Source organism: Lontra canadensis, unplaced genomic scaffold, assembly GCF_010015895.1.
Source record: "Lontra canadensis isolate GAN:19392208 unplaced genomic scaffold, GSC_riverotter_1.0 scaffold45, whole genome shotgun sequence".
Taxonomy (NCBI): domain Eukaryota; kingdom Metazoa; phylum Chordata; class Mammalia; order Carnivora; family Mustelidae; genus Lontra; species Lontra canadensis.
This window is the reverse complement of record NW_022631039.1, coordinates 10,701,271-10,721,374: the sequence shown is the minus strand read 5'-3', so window position 1 is coordinate 10,721,374 and position 20,104 is coordinate 10,701,271. Positions and strand designations below refer to the sequence as shown.

Here is a 20,104-nt window from a genome sequence, read left to right as displayed (position 1 = left end):
CAAACCCGCCCAGTCATGGGGCACGGACCCTCCCAGGGCCAGAGGTGCAGGCAGACACCGAGCGCTCCGGCCCTGAGAGCACGGAGACCCGACGTCCTCCCCGACAGCACGGAAGCTCACAGGGCTCCCCCATCCGCACCGCAAGCCGCCCCGCCGCCACACCCGCGTACTTGCTGCACTTGTAAGAGTTCTCCCCGTCGAGCTGCTCCGGCTTCACAAACTGCTCCAATGCCTTGTTCACACTCTGAGCGGCCTGGGAAGAGAAGAACAGCATTAGCACACGGGACCGCTCTCCGCCACTCGACAGAAGAGAGAAACAACACGACTCAAAGGTCTAAAAAGCCAATGTGAATTTTTATGAAGAAATTGCTCTTTTATTAGACACTGACTTTTACACGTGTGCCCATCCCATGACTTTCCCTTCGTTAAACGCCGCGCACATCAAAGTGAACGACGTGTAAAGAAGCTGCTTGCTGCAGCGTTATTCCGAAGAGCATAAAACGGGGAAAAAAAAAAAAAAAAAAACCAACACACACCAGCAAGGAAGAGGGCCTGTGCCTGGTGGTGCCCGTGCTCAGGGGGCCGCAGCACCCCCGAGGCACATGCCCTCGGAGAGGCCGCCGAGCGGAAGTACGTGAAGGTGGCCAGTGGCCGAACAGGCCTAAGGTGTAATCGCGTTGTTAGAGTCGGTAAATAACAGGTTCTGGAACAGTTTATATCAGATTGTTAAAAGGTTCATCCTGAGGGACGGGACCCTCTAGACATCTGCAACGTGCCTCATTCCCATCCTAAGCACGTATTACATTTGTAATCGGAAAAGCAAGAGCTTAACAGAAAATAGGAGCTTAGAGAACGCAAGAAACAAGAGAGTTTCTAAACAGTGACAATCATCTAAATTAAGCTAATGCAGGCAACAGATTCTGATTTTATCACAATTAAGTGAAAAGTCAAAGGGCAAGAAAAGTCTCTACGCTCACTGCTACAAATGTTACATTATTTCCTTTAAATACAGTCTCGGCATGTGAACAGTTTCAATTCGTATTCTCTAGCAAGTGTAGTGAAGTTATAAATGAACCACAGATAAAATCACACAAAGTCTTTTTTTTTCTAACCTCACTGCCACAACTAGCAAACGTACCTTTATCTCCAACGTTATATCGAGATATGGGTCGAACGTATCCGAGACACCTTTGCAATTTAAACACTTGACTGAAATGAAAATAAAATGCAAAGAATAAGCAAAGTGTAACTCTTATGGCGATATCAACTACTGACACAAAAGAACACAAAAATATTATTTGCAAATAAAAAACTTAAAGTACATTTTTCAGATTGCACAAGAGTGTTAATATGACCCACAGTGCGAGCCAAGGTGTCGTGAGTGCGGCCCACGGGTGCTACTGGCTGGAATGTGAACAGGGATAGCCTCTTGGAAGAACGATCTGGAGTATCAGAATTTAAAATACACACACCACCCTTCAATGCAGAAACTCTAATAACTAAGAACTCATCCTACTTAAGACACTTCTCCGTGAACAGAAAGGCATTGTAGAAGGATGTTCCATGAATGACTAATGGTAGTAACACCGAAGAATTACAAACAGCTTCAATATCCATTGTTAGGGGACTTAAATGAATGGAATTCTACTTCAGCCGTGAGAGACTGTGTTACCTGCATGTACCGAGATGTAAAAAGATTTCTCATGTTAAGAGAAAAACGGAAGAGATCCATCTAACACACTCTCAGTCTGCTCGTGCATAGGAAAGTACTGGAAGGCTATACTCTAAACTGGGGGGAAGGGAGACACACTGTCCATTGCTAACCCTTTCCTACTGCACTTCTTTAACCACATGCATGTACCTCTTTATCAACCTTAAATAAAACTTTACCTCTCGATCTTAGGTATCCTCCAAATATCTGACAAACGAGGGTGGTAGCCTGGGTGTGTCTGTCTAATCTGAAAAATAAACGGTGACATGAGACAAGAGTTCTACAATAATTACAGATGCTGTGACATCTCTAAAAGAACAAGAATTCAAATCGGAAGCCACGAAATAAAAGACACCAGTATGCTTGGCACCAGAGAGTCATCTCACCTGGACCAAAGCACAGTGAGGGTTTGGGGAGAGGCAGAAAGAGAAAGGACAGTACTGAGAAGGGAACGGACACTGAAGCAGGAATTTGGCCAGGAAGCGAGCAGCAAGGCCGTGACACTGGACGTGGGGACCAGCTGCTGAAGGCAGGGAGCGCGAGGCGTTCTCCTCTGCCCTGGGGTCTTTCATTCAAGTGAGCAGAGCCCAGCCAAGGGACAGCAACAGTGGGAGCCGAACAGGAGATCTACCAGGTGTGTTTGGGAAATGCAAGTGGATTGGGATTTGGTATCTAGTTGTACCTGCAATCTTCCTCTTGAGTCTACATTTAGATTTTAAGGAAGAAAATGTAAGAATTGGTAACTGACCAGAGTAAGAAAGATGCAGGGAACACACAAAGAGTTCAGAGGCTGGAGAGGAGCAGAAAACATGCTGGGCACAACCAGAAAGGAAAAGTGGATAGTTTTAGATCTGCAAAGGGATGCTGATGCTGAGAAACTGAGTAATGGCAAAATCGACCCCCAATTCCTGACTTCCGTCATTAAATCCACATTGTTATAGTAAGCATACCCTCAGAATTTTTCCATCAGTGCAAAGTCAAAGGGAAGCAAACACAGAGCTCGGTACGTTCATGTAAAAGGCACAACTGAACTCCAGTAAGCCAGTGATGCCAAGGGAAGAAGGGACCCATGCTCTGCTGTACTCACTTATTGCTGCCATTCAAGCATGCTTTTTGCATAGCATCAACAGTGTACTGAAGGAATTCGTGGGCATCTTCTTGGTTTCCAAAGCGGAAGTGCCTAGCTATACCTGTGAAATTTCAGCAAAGACAAAGTTTTATCTTCACACAGGATACGCCCCAGCTATACCCCCCAGACATTCCACCTAATGGCCATCTGTCAGCTAGGAAGCAGGGGACTGTTTTATGAGGACGCAGCACTCACACACACTTCCCTGAGAACAGCAAGGCCCATGCCCCGTAGACCACTACAAGTCCACGTGGCCTAGAGCTGCTGAGAGCCCAGAGGCTCCAGGTCTGCAGCTAACAAAACTATACTTGAATAAATTCAACTTCAGCTGCACTGTCTCAAAACTTTGTTCAAAACGTTAACGTTTGTTTGAGATGAGATGTTGGTGCACACAATCTTAAATTCAGTGCCAGGTCTCCCTAAGAGACCCCACAGCAAACATAAATGTCTGAATGCATCTTGGTTCTGTCTTAACAACCCACAGAACACACTGTGTCCCCAGAATCTCTCCAGCCTTGTTTCTTTCTTTTTTTTTTTTTTTTTAAGAGATTTTATTTATTTATTTGAGACAGAGACAGAGAGAAAGCACGAGAGGGGAGGAGGTCAGAGGGACAAGCAGACTCCCCATGAAGCTGGGAGCCTGATGCAGGACTTGATCCCGGGACTCCGGGATCATGACCTGAGCCCAAGGCAGTCGCTTAACCAGCTGAGCCACCCAGGTGCCCAGCAGCCTTGTTTCTAATGGACTAAATGGTTACAAAACAAAATGAGAATAAAAAACAAGTGCCTAGACAATGTCACACTAAAACATGAATAGACCAATTTCTATACATGAATATACAGAAACATATATTAGCTTGAGCCGTACGAAACTGCCAGTATTCTGCAGTTCTGCCTACAAAAATGGCAATCTCGTGCTCCCGCCACGTGTGCGGGGGTTATGTGAGCTTGAGAATATACATGCACACAAACAGCAATGACCTTTTCTTAAAGGCTAGGTTTAAAAATAATTAATCATTCTTTATATATACAAAATTAAACAAACAAAATTTCCCCTGGCTGAAATTCTGCCAGGATCCAAAACTGTTTAAAAAAATGTTTGTGTTGAGGGGCGCCTGGGTGGCTCAGTGGGTTAAGCCTCTGCCTTCGGCTCAGGTCATGATCTCAGGGTCCTGGGATTGAGCCCCGAGTCGGGCTCTCTGCTCAGCAGGGAGTCTGCTTCCTCCTCTCTCTCTGCCTGCCTCTCTGCCTACTTGTGATCTCTGTCAGATAAATAAATAAAATCTTAAAAAAAAAAAAAGTTTGCATTGGGAAGCCCGGGCGGCTCAGTCGGTTAGGAGTCTGCCTTCGGCTCAGATCATGATCCCAGAGCCCTGGGATAGAGTTCCACATCAGGCTTCCTGCTCATCGGGGAGCCTGCTTCTCTCTCTGCCTGCTGCTCCCCCTGCTTGTGCTTGTTCTCTCTCTCTCTCCGACAAATAAATAAAATCTTAAAAAAAAAAAAAAAATGTGTGTGTTGTCTCCTCCAACCTGTTAATACTGCTGAGGGCCAATAGAACACCTCTTAAACTTCAGCAGCTTTTTAGGCAAAGGGATTATAGATTGTTGCTGTATAATTATCCAGCCCTGTAATTACCCCGCTAGATTCCAGATTAACAGTTAGGGTCTCTTTTTTATTTGCACACATTTTTTCCTTCTAACTCAATTAAGATGATGTAAAAGTTTATTACAAAAACACAGAGAGTGCATTAAAGCAGTTCACATACCCTATCGGGGTCATTATAATGCAAAAGAAAATTTTCAAGTCATTTAAAAATGAAATAGAAAAAGTGAAATTTATCCACAAATTTGTTGCTATGAGTTTAAATGTTGCTTTAAGAGTATAATTAATTTTAGTTTGATAATATCTGATGCTATACATAGCATAATACTCATTCACTGAATTAAAACCAATTCAAAACTATTTAAAGAAACCTGTGGGACACAGGCGCCTGGTGGCTCAGTGGGTTAAGCCTCTGCCTTCGGCCCATGTCATGATATCGGGGTCCTGGGATCAAGCCCCACATCGGGCTCTCTGGTCAGCAGGGAGCCTGCTTCCCTTCGTCTCTCGATGCCTGCCTCTCTGCCTACTTGTGATCTCTGTCTCTGTCAAATAGATAAAATCTTAAAAAAAAAACAAAAACCAAAACCTGTGGGACAATATTGTAATATTACTCAGCATAGTAATCCAAATATCTGGGGGGTGGAAATCACTGTAAAACTTATCAATGATTTTATTAACAAAGTGAGTTTTTAAAATTTTTAAATTTGTGGGGCGCCTGGGTGCTCTGTCAGTTGAATATCTGACTCCCGATCTTGGCTCAGGTCTTGCTCTCACAGTTGTGAGTTTGAAGCCCCATGTTGGGCTCCACGCTGGGCGTGGAGCCTACTTTAAAAAAAAAAATTAATTTGCTTATATTAAACTGAATACCTTATTACACTGTTATCTTTTGTGGTTTCAAAGTGTGTTTCTATACTAAATGTTTTACTAAAGACTTGTTACTAATTAAACCCGTACCCAGGTATGATAAAACACGTTTGTTTTCCATAATATACTAGGAGCTCATCTTTTATCAGTTAGGCCATTAAGACCAATTACCTAATAAATACTAACATAAACTACTACAGATGATACTTACGCCGCATCTCATTAATGACGAACATTGGCTTAATAACATCCCCAGGATTACTGAGTGCCTGGGTGATATGTGCTTGCATTGTACACATCATACAAAATCCTTCTGCATGACCTGAAAGATAAGACCACAACCCACCAAATTAGCAAAATAGGACTCCACACAGATATCACAGAATATTTTAAATACGGGCCCCACGCCTGAAGTGAAGTAATAACAGCTACTGCAGGCCACACCTTGAGCTACATACTTTCATTCATTCTCATTTAATTCCCTAACAAACCCAAGTGATAAGTATGTACTGGTTCAATTTTATAAGAGAATAAACTGAGGCTCAGAGAGTTAAAATTTTGCCCAATGTCAAATAGCACTAAGTGGAAGACACATCCTGGACTCAAATATTTCCTTCATATTCAAAGCCTGTGCTCTTAACTACTCTTTATACTGGAAAAAGAAGTTTTCTCTTATACTAGCATGTGTCTCAAATGTTAAAAAAAAAAAAAAAAAAAAGTCACTCTACAAGAGTCCGAAAGCCTCTCCATATATATTCTGGTCTTGTTGGCCACATATGGGGTCTCTGCTGCATATTCTTCTTCTTTTCTTCTTCCTTTTTACAACTTTAGAAAAATGTGAAAACCATTCTTAGCTCATGACTAACTGGTTCTACTGGTATCCTGTGAGCAGAGGCCACAAATGCCACTAAACATCCTACAAGCAGCCCAGGCCAGGCCCCCACAACAAAGCATTATCTGGCTCTGAACATCAATAGTGCTGAGATTGAGAAACTCTGCTTTAAAATAAAGGCCACTCAGAACCTGCCTAACAAAGCTTTAAAAGCATTGAAAAGCTCAAACCATTTCCAAATGATATAACTGTGTCCCAGAATAAAGCTCAAAAATATTTATAGGGGTTAAAAAAAAGCCTCCAGCATCCCCAAAACATAAAGTTCTCATCAAAGACCACAAGGCACACAAAGACGCAGGAATAACCAACAACAAGGAGAAAATAAATAGAAACAGACCCAGAGATGGCGCAAATAATAGAATCAAAAGACAGTGACATTGTACATATAATCAATCACATTTTTAAGGAGGTAGAAGAGAACAAGAGCATGTTAGGGAGAGTCATGGAAACAGAGGCAAACGTATTTTACAGGTGAAAAGTAGAATCTCTGAGATGAAAAACACACCAGGCAAGATTAACAATGGATTAGACAGGAGGGGAGGGAAGATCAGTGAACTTGAAGACTTAGCAACAGAAATCTTCCATAATGAATCATACACACACAAACTCAAAACAACAACAACAACAACAGGTATGCTTAGCAGTGAGCAGCAGGACTCCAAGGTAGTCCCTAAACACACACGGAATTGGAGTCCGAAGGGACACAACAAATACGTCAGGAATAGTGACTGTGTACAGAGCGCACAAGGGAGACTTTAGAGTGATTCTACAGTTTTTTGTCCTGAGGAGGTGGTGGTGTGCATGCATCTAGACTGTTAAAATTCATAGAACTATACACCAGAAAATGTTAATAATGGTGCTCCAGTTACAAACATAAAAGTTTTTTTAATGACTAGAAGCCACATAAATTTGAAACAGTATATTTACAGATTTAAGAACCTCAACAAATCCCAAACAGAAGACAAGCAACAACTACACAAAGAATCACGCAGTCAGACTGCTGAGAACAGTGATAAAGAGAGCATCATAAAACCAGTAAGTAAGGGCGCCTGGGTGGCTCAGTGGGTTAAGCCTCTGCCTTTGGCTCAGGTCATGATCTCAGGGTCCTGGGATCAAGTCCCACATCGGGCTCTCTGCTCGGCAGGGAGCCTGCTTCCTCCTCTCTCTCTCTCTCTGCCTGCCTGCCTCTCTGCCTGCTTGTGATCTGTCAAATAAATAAATAAAATCTTAAAAAAAAGCAGTAATAAAAACATATACATAGAAACAAAGGTAAAACTGACAACAGACTTCTTGTCAGAAACAACACAAGACAATGCAGTCACATCTTTGGGGTATTAGAATAAAAATGTCAACACAGAGTTCCATACCCCATAAAAACATCTTTCGAAAACAAAGACAAGACTTTCACTTCTGGGAAGATGATGTAGAAGTTCCTTTCCTTATTCCTTCCACTAAGTAAAAAAGCCCTGGACACCATATATAAAGCAAACATAAGAACGCTGTGCAAGATAAGCGTAAAAGACAACCCAACAACTCTGGAACCCAAGGGATGACACTGTGGTGAATTCCCTGGGTTTTCTTTGCGCCTCATATAGTCCAGAGCCAAAGAAGCCAGGAACCTGTAAACACCAAACAGAACAAAGCCCCAGTGAAAAGCCTGCTCTTGCTAGCCAAAAGACCAAGAAAAGGGAACATGGCGAGACAGAAAACTTTTAGATAGTAATTCTCTATACCACTGGCTATAAGCTTCAGAAAAACTATGACCCACCCCCACTGACCCCTAGGTCAGCAAAGGCCAACCGGGTAGCCTAAACTTCCACTTGCCAGGCTGTAATGAGGCATACCAAGCCACCCACTAGAGCAGTGTTAGAGAAGATGGATTAGGAGGTGGGACTTTCATCCACGCTGGGTGGTAACAAACCACACACCCCATCCCACAGTCAAGATCAAGTCAGGAGCCTGGACTTCTACCCCACCGCCTGGTAGTAAGGATGAATTCCCCCAATTCTCCACTGGGGTAATTTCAGAATCAAGACTCTCACCATCACCCTGTAGTACAAAGCCACTGCAGTGTCAGTGGAGACCAGATGGAGAGCAGGAATGAGGAGCCCCAATCCCCTGCCTCATCCATGAGTGTCAATGGAGACTGAGGAGGGAAGCTGGACTTCTACCTCAATCTAATACAATTTCCTCTGCCAGAGCGGTATCATAGAAAGCCAGCTGAAACAATCATTAGATAATAGCCACATAAAATTTCTAACACTAAAATATCCAGGTTTCAACTGAAAAATCACTCATCACACCAAGAACTTCTCAACTGGGTAAAAAAAAAAGACAATAAATAAAGGGCAACAAAAGGGGTGCTTGGGTGGTTCAGTGGGTTAAGCCTCTGCGGTTGGCTCAGGTCATGATCTCGGGGTCCTGGGATCGAGCCCCACATCAGCCTCTCTGCTCAACGGGGAGCCTGCTTCCCCCTCTCTCTCTCTGCCTGCCTCTCTCCTTGTGATCTCTGTCAAATAAATAAAATCTTTAAAAAATATATATATAGAGAGAGAGGCCAACACTAAGATGACAGAGATGTTAGCATTATCTAACAAAGAATTTTTAAAAACCGTGATAAAAATGGCTCAACAGATAGTTATGAACACACTAGAAACAAATGAAAAACAGAGAGACTCAACAAAGAAACAGGAGATAAAAAGAACCAAATGGGAACACTAGAAATAAAAAATACAATAATCAAAATAAGCTCAGTGCATAAGCTAGACAGAAGAATAGAGATTACAGAAGAAAGGCGCAATAAACATGAAGACAGAACAACAGAAATTACGTACTCTGAACAGACAGAAAACAGAGGGAAAATGAACAGGGCACCAGGGACCTATGGGACTCTAACAAAACATCTAGCACACCTGTCAGCAGAGTCCCAGAAGGAAAGGAGAGACTAAGCTAGGCTGAAAAAGTATTAGAAGATATGAAGAAAGTGAATGAAATAAAGAAAAGAAAAAACGAGAGATTTCAGATCAAAAACCATGGAGGCCAGAGGAAGTGGCAAAACAATTTTCAAGGTCTGAAAGAAAAAGACTGAAGCCAGAATCCTATGCACAGTGGAAATACTCTTCAGGAATGAAAGCAAAATCAAGACCTCCTCAGATGAAGCAAAACTAGGAAAATCTGTCACCAGGAGACATACCCTAAAAGAATGACTAAGGGAAGTTCTCTCAACAAGAAGGAAATGATTTGTTTTAAAAAGAAACCCTAGGGGCACCTGGGTGGCTCAGTCAGTTAGGCACCTGCCTTCAGCTCAGGGCATGATCCCGGGATCCTGGGATTGAATCCTGCATCAGGCTCCCTGCTCGGCAGGAAGCCTGCTTCTCTCTCTCACACTTCCCTTGCTTGTGTTCCCTCTCTCACTGTCTGACTCTTTCAAATAAATAAATAAAATCTTAAAAAAAAAAAAAAAGAAAGAAAGAAAGAAAAAAAGAAAGAAACCCTAGAACACTGAAAAGGAAGAAAAGGGGGACCTGAGTGGCTCAATCAGTTGAGCATCACTCTTAGTTTTAACTCAGGTTGTGATTTTGGGGTCGTGGGATTGAGCCCCACATCAGGCTCCACACTAGTGTGGAGTCTGCTCACCCCTCTCCCTCTCCCCACTTGTACTCTATAAAGTAAGTAAATAAAATCTTAAAAAAAAAAGAAAGAAAGAAAGAAAGAAAAGAAAAGAAACCAGACTTAAGTCCTGATCTGCTGAATTTTCTAATACACCAATTAAAAACCCATATTAACAATGTAGATTGAAAACATGACTCAACCATATGATATCTACAAGAAACTCACTGCAAATGTTAACAGTATAAGCAGGCTGAAAGAAGGATGAGAAAAGATATGTCATGCAAACATTAATTCAAAGAAAGTAAAAACAGCTCCACTAATAGCAGATAAAGCACACTTCAGAAGAAAGACAGCTACAAGACATAGGGACATTATCAAAAATCCATATATAGATATTGATAGTTATCTTGCTGTATTCAAGGAATGAGGCAAGCCTAGGCCCCTCCTACTTGGCCGCCATCTTTTCTTCTCTCCTCTGATGTGTAATTATTTTTATATTTTGTTGAGTTTTATTTGTAATAATTATTAAGGGTTTTTACATATCCATGATGTACGTGTGTGTGTGTGTGTATGTGTGTAGCGATACTAAATGTGTTTGTACCAAACAACCAAGCTGCAATATACATAAACCAAATTCTAACAGAACTAAAAACAGACAGAGAAATCCACAATCACAAGCTGGGAACCTCAACATCCTTCTGTCAATAAATGAAGAACTAGAAAATCAACAAGGGTATAAAACTGAGCAGTATCATCAGCCCATGGGATATGGGCAGTTTATAGAACACTTCACACAACAGTGGAATACAAATTCATTTCAGACATTTGTGGAACATACACTAAGACAGACCATATCCTGGCCCACAAAACAAACGTCAAAAAATTTAAGAGAATTGAAATAATAAAAGGTGTGTTTTCTGCCACACTGGAATCATACTGGAGATTAGAGAGAGATAACAAGAAAAACAATAAACACCTGGAAACTAAGTAACATGCTTCTATATAATCCACGGATCAAAGAATAAGTCTCAAGGGAAATTAAAAAATGCACTGAACTGAATGAAAATGAAAAGACAACATATTAAAAATGTGAAGACACAGCTAAAAAAGTGCTGAAAGAGAAATTTACAGCAATTATCAATATCAGAAACAAAACCAAGGATAACAATACAGACCCTGCAGATACCAAAAATTGAATTTGTAATTTAAAAACTCACAAAAAAGAAATCTCTAGGCCAATATAGTTTCACTGATAAAGTCTACCAAATTTTTAAATAAGAATTTTCATCAATACTATACAATCTCTTCAAAAACACAGAAAAGGAATTAATATATCCCAAATTCATTTTGTAAAACTAGTATTACCCTGATACCAAACAAAAATGGTATAAAACCAGAAAATTATAGACAAACATCTCTCGTGGATATGCAAAAACCTTTAATAAATATTCAAATAAAACTCAACAAAATACAAAAATAATTACACATTAGAGGAGAGAAGAAAAGATGGTGGCCAAGCAGGAGGGGCCTAGGCTCACCTCGTTCCTTGAATACAAGAAGGTAACTATCAAATCATCCTAAGTATCCTAGAATCGATCTGAGGACTGGCATAACAAACTCCACAACTGAAGGTACAGAAGAGGCCAAATGAAGGCAACAGGAAGTGCACAGATACAGACTGGAAGAGAAAATGTGGCAACTGCAGTGGGGAGGGAGCTGCAGTCACAGAAAAGGGTTCAAGACAAACTAGCACACAGGCCAGCGCACAGGGAAGATGAATCCCTGTAGCAACTGGCTTGGAAAGTGAAAGGGTCCAAGTTTCATGAGTTCTCACAATCAGGAATACTTAAAGCCTGAAGTTTTAAAGGTCGGAGAGTTTGGCTCTGGTAGAGCTCAGAAGACACTGGTGTTGCTCTTGGAAAAACCGCAGGGCAAACAGCCTCCAGACACACAGCATGGAAACAGTCATCTGAAGAGGAGCTAGGGCACACAATGGGGAGGTTAGCTGCTCATCTCGAAGAGTGTTCCAGAGAAACAGCATTCACGGAGAGACCCCCCCCGCCCCCCCGAGAAACAAAGGAACTGGCTGGTGCCATTTCCCTCTCCCAACCTCAGCATAAACACAGAGCTACCTGCGAGAACCAGTGCAGCACCGACAACGCCAAGCTCCCCTGTGCTCTGGAACCACCATTCCCAGTCACACTTGCCTCAGTCCCACTACAGCAGGTCCTTCCCCAAGAAGATTGGCCCCAAACCCCTGACAACACCTGTCTCCCCACAGGGTGTTCTGCGAGGCCTTGGTTCCATGTGTCAGCAGTAACAGGTCTCACTTTACTAGCAGACCAGAGCACAGCTAGTTAAAAGTCGCCACAGTCCAGCCAGGACCAAACACTGCCCAACACAGGCAAAGAGAGCCTCTGCAGACAATTGGATGAAAAAAAAGGAACCAAAGTACAACAGCAGAGTGCACGTAGCACGCACTGGATATATCCCAGAAGCACCGGGCCTTGGGGACCAAAAGACACTACACTGCAGGGCACAGGCACTACAAGACCTCTTCTTCATAAAGCTTACCCTCTGGAACCGGGAGCCATAAGTGACTTTCCTAATACACAGAAACAGGCACAGAGACTTAGACAAATGAGAAGACAGAGGAATTTATAGCCTATGAAAGAAGAGGAAGGCCACAGGCCAGAGATCTAGGCAAAACAGTTCTAAGTAACATGGCTGATGGAGAATTTAAAGCAATGATCTTAAGGATACTGACTGGATTTGAAAAAAGAGTGGGGGACATCAGTGAGACCATTAACATAGAGATAAGGAATAAAAGCAGAGATAAAGGACTCAATAAATGAAATGAGAAACACACTCAATGGAATGAATAGCAAGCTAGAAGAAGCAGACGAACAAATTAATGGCCTAGAAGACAGAGTAATGGAAAGTAATCAAGCTGAACAAAAGAGAGAAAAAAGAATTATCCAAAACAAGAATAGACTTGGAGAACTCAGTGACTCCATCAAACATAGTAACTTTCATATTTATAGGGATCCCAGAAGAAGGAGAGAGAGAAAAGGGGGCAGAGAATTTATATGAAGAAATAATAGCTGAACACTTCCCTAATCTGGGGAAGTAAACAGATAGAGAGATCTAGGAGGCACATAGAGCCCCCCAAAAAACCCACAAAAGCAGATACATACCAAAACATATTATAATTAAAATGGCAAAATATAGTCATAAAGAAAAAACATTACAAGCAGCAAGACAAAAGAAGACAGTTACATACAAAGGAAACCCCTTAAGGTTATCAGCAGATTTTTCAGCAGAAATTTTTCAAGCTGGAAAAGGGCGGCATAATATATTCAAAGCGTTGAACGGGAAAAACCTGCGGCCGAGAATACTCTATCCAGCAAGGATATCATTCAGAATAGGAGAAACAAAGAGTTTCCCCAACAAAAACTAAAGGAGTTTGTGGCCACTAAACCAGTCCTGCAAGAAATATTGAAAGGGGACTTTTTGAGTGGAAAAGAAAGACCAAAAATGACAATATGAAGTTAGGAAACATAAAAGCAGCAAAAATGAATATTTCTATTAAAAAAATCAGTCAAAGATCTAACAAAACAAAGGATGTAAAATATGACACCATACACCTAAAACATGGGGAGGGGTAAGAATGGGTTTAAACTTAAACAATCACCCACTTAATATAGAATGCTATATGTAGAAGACATTATATACAAACCTAAATGTAATCATAAATCAAAAACCACTAATAATTATGCAAAGAATAAAGAAAAAAAATCCAAATATATCACTAAAGAAAACCAGAAAACTAGGAAAGAGAGAAAGACAAGAAAGAATCAGGAAAAGTCTTCAGAAACAACAAGCAATAAAATTGACACACACCTATCAATAATGACTTTGAATGTAAAGGGACTAAACACTTGAATCAAAAAACAGAGGGTGACAAAATGGATAAAAAAACAAGACTCATCTTATGCTGCCTACAAAAGACTCATTTTAGACCTAAAGACACCTAAAGATTGAAAATGGGGGGATGGAGAAATATTTATCATGCAAATGGATGTCAAAAGAAAGCCAGAGTAGCAATATTTATATCAGACAAAATGGATGTTAAAACAAGGACTGTAAAAAGAGACAAAGAAGCTACATATAAGCTACATAATAATAAAGCGGACAATCCAACAAGAAGATATAGTAATTGTAAATATTTACACACCCAACATGGGCGCACCCAAATATATAAAACAGAATAATAAACATAAAGCAATAATAAACATAAAGCAGTAATTGTAGGAGACTTTAACACCCCACTTACATCAATGAACAGATCATTTAAACAGAAGATCAACAAGGAAACAATGTCTTTGGAAGGCATCCATGCTCACCACTATACCACCAACGCGAAATAATGTCTTTGAATGACACACTGGAATAAATGGATTTAATAGATATATTCAGAACATTCCATCCTAAAACAAAATACATGAAACACATGAAAACACATGAAACACAAAATACACATGGAACACATGGAACAGATCACATATTAGCCCACAAAATAAGCCTCAGCAAACTTAAACAGACCAAAGTTACACCATGACCACAACACTGTGCAAGTAAAGTCAACCACAAGAAAAAATCTGAAAAGACCACAAATACATGGAGGGTAAATGATATGCTACTAAAAATGAATGGGTCATCAAGGAAATAAAAGAAAAAGTTTAAAAATAACAGAAATGAATGAAAATGAAAAAAGATGGTTCAAGACTTCTGGGATACAGAAAAAGCAGTTCTAAGAGGGAAAATTCTAGCAATAAAGACCTACTTCAAGCAAGAAAAATCTCAAACAACCTATCCTTGCACCTACAGGAATTAGAAAAAGAACTACCACCAAAACCTAAAACCAGCAGAAGGAAGGAAAATAAAGATTAGAACAGAAATACATTATATACAAACTAAAACTAATAATAAAACAGATCGATGAAACCAGAAGCTGTTTCTTTGAAAAAAAAAAAAAATCAATAAAACTGATAAACCTCTAAGCTTGACTTATCGAGAAGAAAAGAAGGACCCAAATCAATAAAATCACAAATGACAGAGGAAAAACAATAAACAACACAGACATATAAACAATCATAAGAGAACATTATGAAAAACTATTTGCCAATAAATTGGACAACCTAGAAGAACTGGATGTGTTCCTAGAATTAATAACCTCCCAAAACTGAATCAAGAAGAAACAGAAAGGCTGAACAGACTTATTACCAGTAAAGAAATTGAATCTACAATCGAAAAACTCCCAAACCAAAGTCCAGGACCAGATGGCTTCACAGGCAAATTCTACCCAACATTTAAAGAGTTAGTCCCAATTCTTTTCAAATTATTCCAAAAACATAGAAAAAGAATGAAGTTGGAAGTTTTCCTTCCATGAAGCCAGCATTACCCTGATACCAAAACCAGATAAAGACACCACTAAGAGAGAGAATGGCAGGCCAGTATCTCTAATGAACACAGATGGAAAAATCCTCAAAAAAATACTAGCAAAACCAAATCCAACAATACATCAAAAGACTCATTCACCACAGTCAGGTGGGTTATATTCCTGGGTTGTAAGAGTGGCTCAATATTTGCAAATCAATGTGACCTATCACATCAATAAGAGAAAGGATGAGAACACCACATGATCATTTCAATAGAGGCAGAAAAAGCATTTGACAAAGTACAACATCCACTCACGATAAGCACTTTGACAAAGTAGCTTTAAAGGAAACATAACTCAACATAATAAAGGCCACATATGAAAAACCCACAGCTAATACCATCCTTAATGGGGAAAAAGAGAGTTTCTCCTCTACGGTCAGGAATAAGCCAGGGATGTCCACTCTCAACACTGTCATTCAACACGGTACTAGAAGTGCTAGCCACAGCGACCAGACAACAAAAAGAATTTATAAAAGGCATCCAAATCAGTAAGGAAAAAGTAAAACATTCACTATTTGCAGATGACATGATACTATATATATAGGAAACCCAAAAGACTCCACCAAAAAACTGCTAGGACTGATACATGAATTCAGTAAAGCCGCAGGACATAAAGTCAATCTACAGGAACATGCTGTATTTCTACACACCAATAATGAAGCAGCAGAAAGAGAAATTAAGAAAACAAACCCATTTACAACTGCACCAAAAACCACAAGATGCCTAGGAAAAAGACCTAACCAAAGAGGTGAAAGACCTGTACTCTGGGGCACCTCTGTGGCTCAGTCGGTCAAGCATCTGTCTTCAGCTCAGGTCATGATCTCGGGGTCCTGGGAGCAAGCCCTGCACCGGGCTCCCTGCTCAGCAGGGAGCCTGCTTCTTCCTCTCCTGCTCCCCCTGCTCGTGCGCTCTGTCAAATTAATAAATAAAATCTTAAAAAAAAAAAAAAAAGACCTGTACTCTTAAAACTATAAAACTCTGATGAAAGACACTGAAGAGGACACAAAGAAATGGAAAGGCATTCCATGCTCATGGAATGGAAGAACGAATATGTTCAAATGTCTACACTGTCCAGAGCAATCTACATATTTAATGCAATCCCTATAAAAAAGGGGACCTGGGTGGCTTAGTGGGTTGAGCCACTGCCTTCGGCTCAGGTCATGAGCTCAGGGTCCTGGGATCGAGCCCGGCATCAAGGTCTCTGCTCAGCAGGGGGCCTGCTTCCCCTGCATCGCCCCCCCACCTCCTCTCTGATTACTTGTGATCTGATCTCTCTCATCCTGTCAGATAAATAAGTAAAATCTTAAAAAAAAAAAAAGACCTACAGCATTTTTCACAAATTTAGAATCAACAATCCCAAAATTCGTATGCAACCACAGAAGACACTGCCAAAGCAGTCTTGAAAAAGCAAAGCAAAGCTGGAGGCATCACAGTTCCAGGCTTCGAGTTACATTACAAAACTGTAATAATTAAAACAGTATGGTCCCATCACAAAAACAGACATATAGATCAATGGAACAGCAGAACCCGGAAATGGACCCTCAACTATATGGTCAATTAATCTTTGACAAAGCAGGAAAGAACGGAAAAAGATGGTCTCTTCAACAAATGGGTATTGGGAAAACATGACTGCAACAAGCAAAAGAATAAAACTGGACCACTTCCTTATACCATATGTGATAATAAATTCAGAATGTATAAAGGACCTAAATATGAGTCCTGAAACCATAAAAATCCTAGAAGAGGACACAGGTAGTAATTTCTCTGACACTGGCGATAGCAACTTTTTTTCTAGACAGGTACCCTGAGGCAAGGGAAACAAAAGCAAAAAATAAGCCATTGGGATTACATCAAAATAAAAAGCTTCTGTACAGTGAAGGAAACAACCAACAAAACTAAAAGCCAACCTACAGATGAGAGAAGATATTTGCAAATGACATATCCAATAAGGGGCTAGAATCCAAAATCTATAAAGAAGTTATAAAATTTGGGATGCTTGGGTGGCTCAGTCGGTTAAGCATCTACCTTTGGCTCGGGTCATGATCCCAGAGTCCTGGGATCGGGTCTCACATCAGGCTCCTTTCTCAGAGGGGAGCCTGCTTCTCTCTCTGCCTGACTCTCCCCCTGCTTGTTCTTACTCTCTCTCTCTGACAAATAAAATCTTAAAAAAAAAAACCAAAAAACTTCTAAAACTCAACACCCAAGAAACAAATAATCCAATTAAAAGATGGGCAGAAGACATGAACAGACACTTCTCCAAAGAAGACATACAGATGGCCAACAGACACATGAAAAAATGCTCATCATCAGGGAAATGCAAATCAAAACTACAATGAGGTATCACCTCACACAGAATGGCTAAAATCAACACAAGGAACAACAAGGGTTGGCAAGGATGTGGAGAAAAAAGAACCCTCTTGCACTATTCATAGGAATGCAAACTAGCACAGTGACTCTGTAAGACAGTATGAAGGTTCTTCAAAAAGATAAAAATAGAACTACCCTACAATCCCACAATTGCACTACTGAGTATTCACCCACCAAAGAACACAAAAACACTAATTTAAAGGGATACATGCACCCCTATGTTTGTAGCAGCATTATTTACTATACCCAGGATATGGAAGCAATCCAAGTGTCCACTGGTTGATGAATGGATAAACAAGATGTGGTATATATACTGGAAATATTATTCAGCCATAAAAAAGGATGAAATCTTGCCATTTGCAATAACATGGATGGACCTAGGGAGCATAATGCTAAGTGTAAAAAGTCAGTCAGATAAAGACAAACACCATATGATTTTACTCACATGTGTAATTTGAGCAACCAAAGGGAAAAGAGAGACACAAACCAAGAAATACTGTTCAGCTACAAACAACAAACTGATGGTTACTTGAGGGGAGCTGAGTGGGGCAATGTGAAACAGATGATGGGGATTAAGGAATGCACCTGTTATGACGAGCACCAGATTAAAATAAAAACTTAAAATAACAATTACACATTATGTCCAAATGGAATTTACAAAGAGGACTTGGTACTGGAAACTATCGGTATAATCCACCATATTAACAGACTAAAGAAATATCACATGATCATATCAATTTGACATCAAAAAGGCATTTAACAAAAACCAACACTCATTCATGACAGAAAGCAAAAATCAGAATAAAAGAAATAGAGGAAACTCTTTTAACTTAAGAAAAAGAGGAAACTCTTTTAAATCTTTTAACTTAACTTATTAAGAACATATACCGAAAAACCTACCACTAATATCAAATGAATGCTCCTCTTCCTAATACCAGAAATGAGGCAAAAATGTCCACTCTCCTTAAAGTTCTAGCCAGTGAAATAAGAATAGGAAATAAGCATACCAATCAGTAAGGAATAAGTAAAACTGTCCATACTTGCATATAACATGACTGTCTACTAGAAAAATCTAAGGATTCTACCAAAAAAAAAAAAAAGCCTTCAACTAATAACTGAGTTTGGCAACGTTACAGGATATAAGATCAACATATGAAAATAAAATGTATCTTTACAACCAGCAACAAACATATGGACAGCAAAATCAAAAATATAATGCCACTTACAATACCTCAAAAAACAAAACTACATGTAAACCTAACAAAACAAGACAAAACGTCATGATATTACACAACAGGGATAAAAATAACGAAGATTTAAATAAATGGAGAGACATACCATGTTCACAGATTGAAAATGTCAACTTCAGTAAAGGCATTGATTCTCCCTCTCCAAACTGAAATTCAGGTTTCACACAACACAAAATCCCAGAAAGACTTTTTGTAGGTATTGATACTACTATTCTATGGTTTATATGGAAAGACAGACAAACAAGAATAGCTCAAATAATTTTGAAAGACAGTAAGTGGCTGGAATCATTCTATCTGATATCAAGACTTATTACGTAACTACCAACAGCAAGACTGTGTGGAGGGACAAACGCATACCTCAACAGAATAGAACAGGAAATGCAGAAAGAGATGCGCACAAGAATGCCTAAGTGATTTTTTTTTTTAAAGATTTTATTTATTTACTTGACAGACAGAGATCACAAGTAGGCAGAGAAGCAGGCAGAGAGAGAGGGGGAAGCAGGCCTCCCGCTGAGCAGAGAGCCCAATGTGGGGCTCGATCTCAGGACCCTGGGATCATGGCAGAGGCTTTAACCCACTGAGCCACCCAGATGCCCCCCAAATGATTTTTTTTTTAATAAAAGTATAAAAGCAATTCAATACAGGAAAGATAGCCTTCCCTTTTTTTTTTTGTTTTTGTTTTTTAAAGATTTTATTTATTTATTTGACACAGAGAGAGAGAGAGATCACAAATAGGCAGAGGCAGTCAGAGAGGGGGGAAGCAGGCCTCCCACTGAGCAGAGAGCCCGATGCCAGGCTCGATCCCAGGACCCTGGGATCATGACCTGAGCTGAAGGCAGAGGCTTAACCCACTGAGCCACCCAGGCACCCCAGGAAAGATAGCCTTTTCAACAAATGGTGCTGGAGCAAAAGGCATTTATAGACAAAAACCAGACTTCACCCAAATCTCAAACTATACAAAAATTAAAATGGATCACAGACCTAAGTGTAAACTGTAAAACTATAAAACTTTCAGAAAACAATACGAGAGAATCTCCAAGATCAAGAGCTAAGCAGAGATCTTAAACTCGACACCAAAAGCACAATCCATAAAAGGAAAAGTCAGACTTCACCAAAATTAAAAACTTTGTTTTGTGAAAGACCTTGTTAAGGGAATGTAAAGACAAACCCCGGG

The 20,104-nt window shown here is 40.2% G+C and overlaps 1 protein-coding gene across 3 annotated transcripts in view; it reads right to left on the bottom strand.

Annotated features, from left to right (window-relative positions):
• The window catches only part of USP42 (ubiquitin specific peptidase 42), a 51,046-nt gene that overhangs the window by 15,266 nt on the left and 15,676 nt on the right, over positions 1-20,104 (bottom strand). For all 3 annotated transcript variants that reach the window (XM_032872702.1, XM_032872704.1, XM_032872703.1), the window contains exons 4-8: positions 5,519-5,629; positions 2,799-2,901; positions 1,891-1,958; positions 1,139-1,209; positions 171-253 (exon numbers count right to left, since the gene is read on the bottom strand). In XM_032872702.1, the coding sequence (XP_032728593.1) occupies positions 171-253; positions 1,139-1,209; positions 1,891-1,958; positions 2,799-2,901; positions 5,519-5,629 (436 nt within the window). The remainder of the gene's footprint in view (positions 1-170; positions 254-1,138; positions 1,210-1,890; positions 1,959-2,798; positions 2,902-5,518; positions 5,630-20,104) is intronic.